This window comes from Caenorhabditis briggsae (genome assembly GCF_000004555.2).
Source record: "Caenorhabditis briggsae complete genome, chrII, whole genome shotgun sequence".
Taxonomy (NCBI): domain Eukaryota; kingdom Metazoa; phylum Nematoda; class Chromadorea; order Rhabditida; family Rhabditidae; genus Caenorhabditis; species Caenorhabditis briggsae.
In genome coordinates this window covers 12,258,805-12,267,607 of record NC_013486.2, presented here as the reverse complement: position 1 = coordinate 12,267,607, position 8,803 = coordinate 12,258,805, and the positions used below count along the sequence as shown (strand labels likewise).

General features: G+C 37.3%; 4 protein-coding genes across 4 annotated transcripts in view; 1 reads left to right on the top strand and 3 right to left on the bottom strand.

Annotated features, from left to right (window-relative positions):
- Positions 1 to 522, bottom strand: part of CBG20996 — a gene marked incomplete at both ends in the record, with an annotated part of 1,841 nt that extends 1,319 nt beyond the window's left edge. Inside the window, 2 exons of the mRNA XM_002631737.2 lie at positions 211 to 258; positions 303 to 522. Coding sequence (XP_002631783.2) covers positions 211 to 258; positions 303 to 522 — 268 coding nt within the window. The remainder of the gene's footprint in view (positions 1 to 210; positions 259 to 302) is intronic.
- Positions 523 to 1,498: 976 nt separating this feature from the next.
- On the bottom strand, positions 1,499 to 2,183 carry CBG20995 (the record flags this gene model as incomplete). The annotated part of the gene is made up of 3 exons (XM_002631736.1): positions 1,499 to 1,650; positions 1,697 to 1,915; positions 1,964 to 2,183. 3 exons carry the CDS (start codon positions 2,181 to 2,183, stop codon positions 1,499 to 1,501), a joined length of 591 nt encoding a protein of 196 aa, XP_002631782.1.
- A 651-nt stretch (positions 2,184 to 2,834) lies between these two features.
- CBG20994 lies at positions 2,835 to 7,531 on the bottom strand (the record flags this gene model as incomplete). Its single annotated transcript, XM_002631735.1, has 3 exons — positions 2,835 to 3,053; positions 5,933 to 5,982; positions 7,315 to 7,531. 3 exons carry the CDS (start codon positions 7,529 to 7,531, stop codon positions 2,835 to 2,837), a joined length of 486 nt encoding a protein of 161 aa, XP_002631781.1.
- A 364-nt stretch (positions 7,532 to 7,895) lies between these two features.
- The window catches only part of CBG20993, a gene marked incomplete at both ends in the record, with an annotated part of 1,878 nt that continues 970 nt past the window's right edge, over positions 7,896 to 8,803 (top strand). Inside the window, one exon of the mRNA XM_002631734.1 lies at positions 7,896 to 7,980. Coding sequence (XP_002631780.1) covers positions 7,896 to 7,980 — 85 coding nt within the window. The remainder of the gene's footprint in view (positions 7,981 to 8,803) is intronic.

The following is an 8,803-nucleotide window of genomic DNA, read 5'->3' as shown; positions in this document are numbered from 1 at the left end:
ACTTACAGAGTCCGCAAGTTTGTGGGCAGTTACGGGCCATGAAGTCTCTGTAGAAGACGTTGGTACAGTAGCTTCTCCATCCTGGACACTCGTTGATTCCATTGGTGTTTGAACGATCGGCACAGGCGAATGGAGGAAGTGGGGAGATAGTTGAAGGTGGGAAGACGGTAGATCCAGAAGTGGATACTTGCGGAGTGATGCAACACTCACCGTTGGTGATTACGGTAAATCCAATTGGACAAACATTGTTGATGGAGCCTGAAATAATTAATGAAAGAAGATAGCGGACTCTGGAAACTCACGTCCAACAGTGCGGATTCTACAAATTGTAGTTTGAGTTGGAAGATTGAATGAGGATCCAGACGAGAACAGTCCAGTTGGTAGACCAGCTTGGAAAGGGTGCGACTTGGCAACTGATGGCTTATTTTCAGAGCTCGTCTCAGAGGAAACTGGAGGTGAAGGTGTTGGAATTCCTGAAGCCGAAGACACGACAAGAGCCAAAAGAGCCAAAAGCTTATACATTTTCCAGTAGGAGATGGGAGAACATGACTTTCCTAGGAAATCAGTGGGCTTTTATAGGTCCCAAGTTTTCAGATTTCCGCGAAAATATTTGCTCTGAACTTTGAAACTCCCTTTTTAAAAATAAATCTCTATTTGCATTTTTGGAAACATTTCAAACATTTCAACAGATGATCATTACAACCATTATTCTGTGAAAACAAGGTTTTTACAGAAGCAGCTGTTCAAATATAGTTTTATATCCTGGAGTGACCTAGACATTTTCCAAATTCAAAATATTAGCTTTGAAAGTCTCGTCTGTAAATTTTTAGCTACAAATTTTGAACGAATATCTGAAAACCGGGGTTTTTGTTGATGAAAAATAAAATACACATTCAAACACAGATGAAATACAAAAAGAGAAGATAACGGGTGAGCAAATGTTCAAACATTTTCCAAGGAATCTGAATTTCTCGTTCTTTGAAGTACTCCTCTAAATCTTCATAAATTCTACTATTGCAGAAAATGTCAATTTTATCTTCTGCAGATCATTTTTGCCTGGCTTCCTGTAGAATCGCTTCAAATTGTGCATCCGATAAATTTTGAACCATCTGAAACGTGTTACTCGTGAAAAATTAGGTCCTTGATACGACTAGGTTAATCCCGACCATCCACTGAGCTCCTGGAAAAAAAGTTAAGTGATGAATGGCTTTCCCATTTTAACGTTAGAAACAGGAAGTAGAATATCAGCAATTCTGATCCCAACTGCTTTCAAAAATGATAATATTGTTTCTATCTGAGTGTGAAATATATAGCTGAAAAAGCTTTACAAATCAATGTTTTGCTAGAAACTCTCTTCCTCAAAGGAACGTAGGAGTTCACCCAGAATTTCAATTATGCCAGAGATCATCTGAATTGCCCGAATGAATATTTATTTTAAAAAGATTCAATTATTTACAACACTAGCGATCTACGCCAAAAAAAAAGAAGAAGAATTTGATTATTGACAGTATCCGCAAGTCTTTGGGCACTGAATCTTCATCCAATCCTTCAACGAAGCATTGTTACAGAGTCCAATGTTGGCGAGACATTCAGATCTTCCAGTCGTTGGGTTGATCGAATCAACACATGTGGTAGAGGCGGTGGCTGGACCTGAAATACTTTTTAGTTATTTCTATGGATCTAATAGAGAACTCACACAATCCACAAGTCTGTGGGCAATGATGGGTCATGTAGCTCTTGTGGAACATGTGATGACAGTATTCCTTCCATTGTGGACATTCGTTGATTCCATTGGCATTTGCCTTATCGAAGCATGTCGAGTGACTGGTTGGGGATGGGAGGACTTGTTGAGTAGGACAACATTCACCACTGGAAATCAGGGTGTGACCGGTGGGACACTGATTGTAGATGGCTTCTGGAAGTTTCCTTTTAAAGCTTTCTAAAGGTCATCTTGAGAAATTACCTCCAATTGGTCTAGTTCTGCAAGACGTAGTTGTTGGAGCTGGAATTGTAGCTTGTGTTGGGAACCCAAAGTTGAATCCAGAAGGTGCCGTTGGTAGGCCAGCTTGGAAAGGATGTGACTTGGCAACCGGTGGCTTATTTTCCGAAGAAACTGGAGTTGAAGGTGTGGATTTTCCAGAAGCCGAAGCCACAATAGCCAAAATAACCAAAAGTTTGCACATCTTTCACAGAGGAGGATGTTGAACATTTCGAGTTACGTCCTTTTATAGCTCATTACATTGCTCAATTTACAAGTTTTTGAGCGAGCAGAGATCCTTGTTATTTCGCATTTTTGCAGATAAAATGTTTTCAGTCGGACTCACTTTTTCAAAATGATCATTTTTTCAACATGATCCCATAAACAAGTTTTTTCTAGTTTCTGACCCATCATCTGTTCAAACAAAGTCCTTTTTGGTCTGAAACGGTTGAAATCACAAGAACCAAACGTTTTTTGAGCTTCTACTGAAGTTCGAAAAATCATGTATCTTTGGAAAATTCTGAGATTTGTAGGAATCTGAAAGGATATTCAGATTTCCGAGATTCTAAAAGCTTCAATTTCGGATTCAACTATCCACACGATTGCATTTATTCACAAAAGAAAAAACAAACCGTATATGTAAAAAAAACACAGGCGAGATACAGAAAATATGGGAAATGAATTGAAGGACCGATCAAAAGAAATCAAGAGATCGGAAGGTAAAAAAAGAGAATTTTGAGATAGCTTTAAAACAAAAGATTGAGTCTGGAATATGGTCAAAAACAGGGGAAGAAATAAAACAGTGTCAATTTCCAGTGAACAGAAGAAGCATGATGAAATAAAAATTCACAAAGAATTAGACCATGCGAACATGCTCCAGTGTCATAATTGGGGCTAGATAGTTTTGATTTTCATCCGGAACCTGATTCCAATTTTCTCTTTCTTCAAAATACTCCATAAGACACTCCTCAATACGGTTGTTGTCATAAAACTCCACAGTTTCTTCCAGGGATCGACGGAGCTTCGCTTCTTCTCTCTTCTCTTCGATTTTGGAATTTTCGATGTTTTGGAGAACCTGAATGTTTCAATTTTAATAATTACAATTTCAGAAAAGAAGAAAACTCACAGTAGCTTGGTCAACATTTTTTCTTGAGATCTTCTTTTGATTTCGGGACTTCTCAGTTTTCTTCGATCCTTTAGACTTTTGAGCTCCCTTGTCAACTCGTTGAATATCCATTTGGGGTGTCGGGGATTGGCTAGAGCTCTTGGCCTTTGCTTTGGATGCGGACTTTTTGTTGGTGTCAATGGTTTGAGGTGTCATCTGGAAAATTGTTGTGGTTATAACATAAAACGATCTGGACAAGAAAAACTGGAAGATTCGAGAAGATGATGTCGGCTGGTTCTAAAAATGATCAATCTGCCTGATTTTATTTTAATGTTCCTTTTTTCAGCAAATTGTTACCTGAACGATAACTGACTTCAAATTCATATATTCAAAATTCAAAAAAAAAATGTCGGACGTAGTGTGCTTTATTCTGGAGACTGTTGGAAAATTTTTTATCTTTGACAGGGACCGAGAAAAATTGGCTCAAAATTAAAAGCTAGGGGACCTTCTACATATGACAGGTTTTACGATAAAGTTACATGAACAAAAATGATATTATTGAAAGCAAAAATTTGAAGCTGAAAAATCTTTGATTCTCCACCAAAATGAGTGAGTAAACGAGGCATAAATTACATGAATCGATAACCAATAGCACAGCCAAATACAAATGCCGTGATAGAAGGGCTTTTAGACTCTTAACTTTGAAACATTTTGTCTTGGTTTCTGTTAAAGATATAAAAAATGGGTCAACTGACATTTATCATAACATCATTAACGTTTTATCAGCTAAGCCCGTTTTGATACCTTTTACAGAAACCAAGTTAAATTGACTCAAAGTTGAAAAACCAAAAAAATTCAAAATGTTTTGTTTTCTTCGATTTTGGAATTTTCGATGTTTTGGAGAACCTGAATGTTTCAATTTTAATAATTACAATTTCAGAAAAGAAGAAAACTCACTGTAGTCTTCATAGTTTGGTTCCTATTTTTCCTTGTGATCTTCTTTTGTTTTCGGGACTTTTCATTTTTCTTCGATCCTTTAAACTTCTCGATTCCTTTGTTAACTCGTTGAATATTCATTTGGGGTGTCGGGGATCGGCTAGAATTCTTGGCGTTCGCTGGGGATGCGAATTTTTTGTTGGTTTCAATAGTTTGAGGTCTCATCTGGAAAAAGTATTGTGGTTCAAAACGTAAAAAAACTTCGGACAAAAAGAATCAAAGAGATTGGAGAAGAAAATGATGTTGGCCGGAATTTTAAAGAGTCGCTGGATTCTCTTTGGGCTGTCCATTTTTCACCGAATCGTTGCCTAAATTAACAATTCGACAATTCTAGCAATCGAAATTATTGTGTTTTATCCTGAAGACCAAAACACTCTACCTGAATTTTGACATAAAAGTTACATGGACAAAACTAATCTATCGTAACAGCTCTAATAGAAACCCACCCTATAGGCGCACTTCGCACTTTTTTTGAAAATTTTCTGATATCTTTTGAAGAAACCGAGAGAAATGAGCTGAAAGTCCAAGTATTGAACGAGCTTCTATTAGAACAAATACGGTAATTCAGAAGAATCTTCTTAGCAATCTAACTTATTGTAGTTCATTCTAAACAATGTAACACTATACCAGGAATTCGACATAAAATCTACATGAAAAAAACAATATAGCTGAAAAAAAATACAGTTTTGAAGCTAAAAAAATCTTGGATTCTTTAGTGAGAAGGACCAGGTAAGCTCGAAATAAACATTCGACATGAATCGATAACAATTAGCACAACCACATGCCCATAGAACCTGTAAGGGACCCTACACTTTCAACTTTGAGAAACCTTTTCTCTCGGCTCATGTTAAACACACTAAACAATGGTCAACAGATAATATGTTCATCAAAATTTGAAAAAATTTCATCAGTTAATCACTGTTTGATAACTCTTACAGTAACTACTAAAAACTTACTCGAAGTTGACATTCCAGAAATCCAAGAAAATTCCGAAAATGCTTAAAAATCCTTATAAACCTGAAATCCTGAAACTACGAAAAAATTCTAAATATTCGAAAATTCCAAAAACATATCCTAAAACATCGAAATCCTAAATATAAAAAAAAATTCTCGAAAGGGAATAAAATTGCGGTCAAAAACGGCAGTCAGGCAATTCTAAACAGACTCAATGATAACATGTTTTCTACAGGGTGCTCATTAATTATTGTCATCAATTTGAACCACAATAGCTTCAATAAAACTCATAGAATTACTTTGGAAAATCTTATCAAGACCGCGATTTTGGTGTCAGTAATTATTGCGCACCCTGTACATTATCGGTTTGTTCTAGCCAAAATTCCTTCTAATAAAACGCTCGAGAGCGTTTTCTAAATCAAATACAAAACGAGAGGGAAAAAAAACAAGAAACGGAAGATTGATCAGGCACGGTACTCTCTAATACAGTGCGTTCCACAAGGATATGACCCCCTCCTCGTAATCGAGGAGGGGTCCGACCCTTTTGAATGCACTTGTGCGGGCACTGTGTTAAAAACCAGAGACAGGGGTAGGTCAAAAAAGAGGTCACGCGAAAAAACAATGCCAACGTGGCAGATGACCCCGATCTATTAGCGTTTTTCGGTGAAGAAGAGTTTTGCAATTGCGCTCCAGTGATAACAGTTTTATGTTTGGTAGAGCTGTTTGACCTCTTTATATCGGTAAAAACAGTTTCATTAATTAACAACAAAAAACTAAAATCAGGTAGAATTCGTTGTAGTCGTTTCAAAAGCCGTCTCATCCTCCACGTCTTCTTTTCTCGTGTACCAATCATTGTACGTTGCTGTCCATCCTTCCAGAAACTCGTGAGACGGACTCACTTCCAGAATATAGATTGATTCTGATGGGTCGTCGAATACTTCTTCGATATCTGGAAATTAAATGTTTTTTTTCTGGAAAATTTCAAAAAAAAACTTTGCGACAAAACCAGGAAAATCAACACAAAGCCAGTGAAGCAGAAAACGACCAGGGCGACATTATGGATTCCAACTCGGCGGGTGTGTCTGAAAACAGTTTTTTTGATTGCTCAGCCTTAACTCATAAAATCACAAACTTACGTTTTGTTAATAATTTCCGGCAAATTCCAAAGGAAATTGACCATTTTTGGAGTGGTTTGAACGAACCAAAACCATATTGCTTTTGCTATAATTTGTAGCTTTTTCCATATTTTTTCGTGTAAAGGAATTTTTCTAGGTTCAGGTTCGTATGATCGTCTTAGGTCTTCTTTTGCTTGCTGTAGCTTATATCGTACTGCCTCACGATATTCCTCGGTAGGTCTAGTATCTTTCCATGGGTCCGTTGCTTGGGAGTCAACTTGGGTCATGGAATTTGAAAACTGGAGGGTTTTTCCAAAATAAATTGTTGAGAGACACGTAAACCAAGATTACCAGTACAACTGGAAACAGAAAAAATGCGGTCAATGATGCCTGAATGATAGTTTATTTACAAATTTCAATTATTTACAACACTAGCAAACAAAGGAAGAATTGAATTATTGACAGTATCCGCAAGTCTTTGGGCACTGAATCTTCATCCAATCCTTCAACGAAGCATTGTTACAGAGTCCAATGTTGGCGAGACATTCAGATCTTCCAGTCGTTGGGTTGATCGAATCGACACAAGTGGTAGAGGCGGTGGCTGGACCTGAAATATGTTCTAATTATTATTCGTATCTCTGGGGAATGAGGGTCCAGTATCCCAGTATCCAATCATACATCGAAAAAAGAACAACTTTTTTCTCTAAAGTATATTATTAGCGTAGGCTATAACACCCTGTTCCCAAAATTTCTTGTATTCTCTGAAACAATGTACCCTAGGAACTGTTTCGATGTTTTTCGATGTACCTTTGGAACCTAGGCCTTCAATGAAACTCACACAATCCACAAGTCTGTGGGCAATGATGGGTCATGTAGCTCTTGTAGAACATGTGACGACAGTATTCCTTCCATTGTGGACATTCGTTGATTCCATTGGCATTTGCCTTATCGAAGCATGTCGAGTGACTGGTTGGGGATGGGAGGACTTGTTGAGTAGGACAACATTCACCACTGGAAATCAGGGTGTGACCGGTGGGACACTGATTGTAGATGGCTTCTGTGGAAATTTCAATTTAAACATTTAGAGTTATTCAAAAATTTACCTCCAATTGGTCTAGTTCTGCAAGTAGTGGTTGTAGCCGGGGTCGGGAACCCAAAGTTGAAACCGGAAGGTCCTGTAATCGGAGTTGGGAGACCAGTCGAAAAAAGTCCAGAAGAAGGTGGATGAGAGAAAGATCCAGAAGGTGCCGTTGGTAGGCCAGCTTGGAAAGGGTGAGATTTGGCAACCGGTGGCTTATTTTCCGCAGAAACTGGTGAGGAAGGTGTGGAAGTTCCAGAAGCCAAAGTCACGATAATAGCCAATAGAGCCAAAAGCTTGCACATCTTTTTCAAAGAAGGATGTAGAATATTTTGGATTGTGGCTTTTTATAAATCTTACTGAAAAATCATAGATCCATGTTTTTCCAGTTTTGCAACATTTCGTTTATTTTCAACATCTGAACTTTACTGCATTAAGACCCCTTTGCTCTAATTGTGCATTCCCAAAAAATCAAAAACTTCCGCCTGTTCAAATACAAACTTTCCCAATAAATGATGTCAATTAAAGATTGAAAAACTGTAAACGCGGTGGTGCCAAATCACTATTTAATTAGCTGGGCTAGCAAGATACAGTACCCAAAAGTTTCGTATAAAAACGAAAGGGTTTGGGGGTAAAAGCATGTTCTTCCTTCTCTTCTCTTCGGGAATAATGTACAAGCTCTTGGCTCTTTTGGCTGTCTTCTCGGCTTCGGCATGGGCTCAACAGACCACTTGTAGAGTTGCAACTCTTGGACGTAAGTTCAAAAAAAATCATTTTTTGTGGAAAGAAAATTTTCCCTTATTTTGTCCTTAACAGAGGCTGCGCCGAGATACCCCATATTTTAAAGGCGCATATCGCAAAAACTAAGATTTTTTTCAAAAGTTGTCAGCTAGAAAAATATAGAAAATTTTATTTCAAAAATTTTGGAAATTTATAAATTTTTTGCACCTTTTTTCGTTTTTGAGATATTCGTCTTCAAAAAATTGACGCCCCTTTGGCCGCGGCACTTAAAAATTTTCAGACAATTAAAACTAGTAAGAGCCTGTTTTAGACCTAACTTTCAAAATTTTCATTTTCAAAAAAAGAAGCAAAAAAGGCGGTCAGAGAACTTATGGAGTAGATAGGATACCGTAAAACCTCTAATAGAACGACACCCGGATCGTCCACTTTGAGCCTATATATCTCATTTTCTGTGAAAGATATCAAAAAGTGGCTAACTAGTAAAATGTTGCTGATATCCTGATAAACATTTTACTAGTTAACCACTTTTTGATATCTTTCACAGGAAGTGAGATATATAGGCTCAAAGTGGACGATCCGGGTGTCGTTCTATTAGAGGTTTTACGGTATCCTATCTACTCCATAAGTTCTCTGACCGCCTTTTTTGCTTCTTTTTTTGAAAATGAAAATTTTGAAAGTTAGGTCTAAAACAGGCTCTTACTAGTTTTAATTGTCTGAAAATTTTTAAGTGCCGCGGCCAAAGGGGCGTCAATTTTTTGAAGCCGAATATCTCAAAAACGAAAAAAGGTGCAAAAAATTTATAAATTTCCAAAATTTTTGAAATAAAATTTTCTATA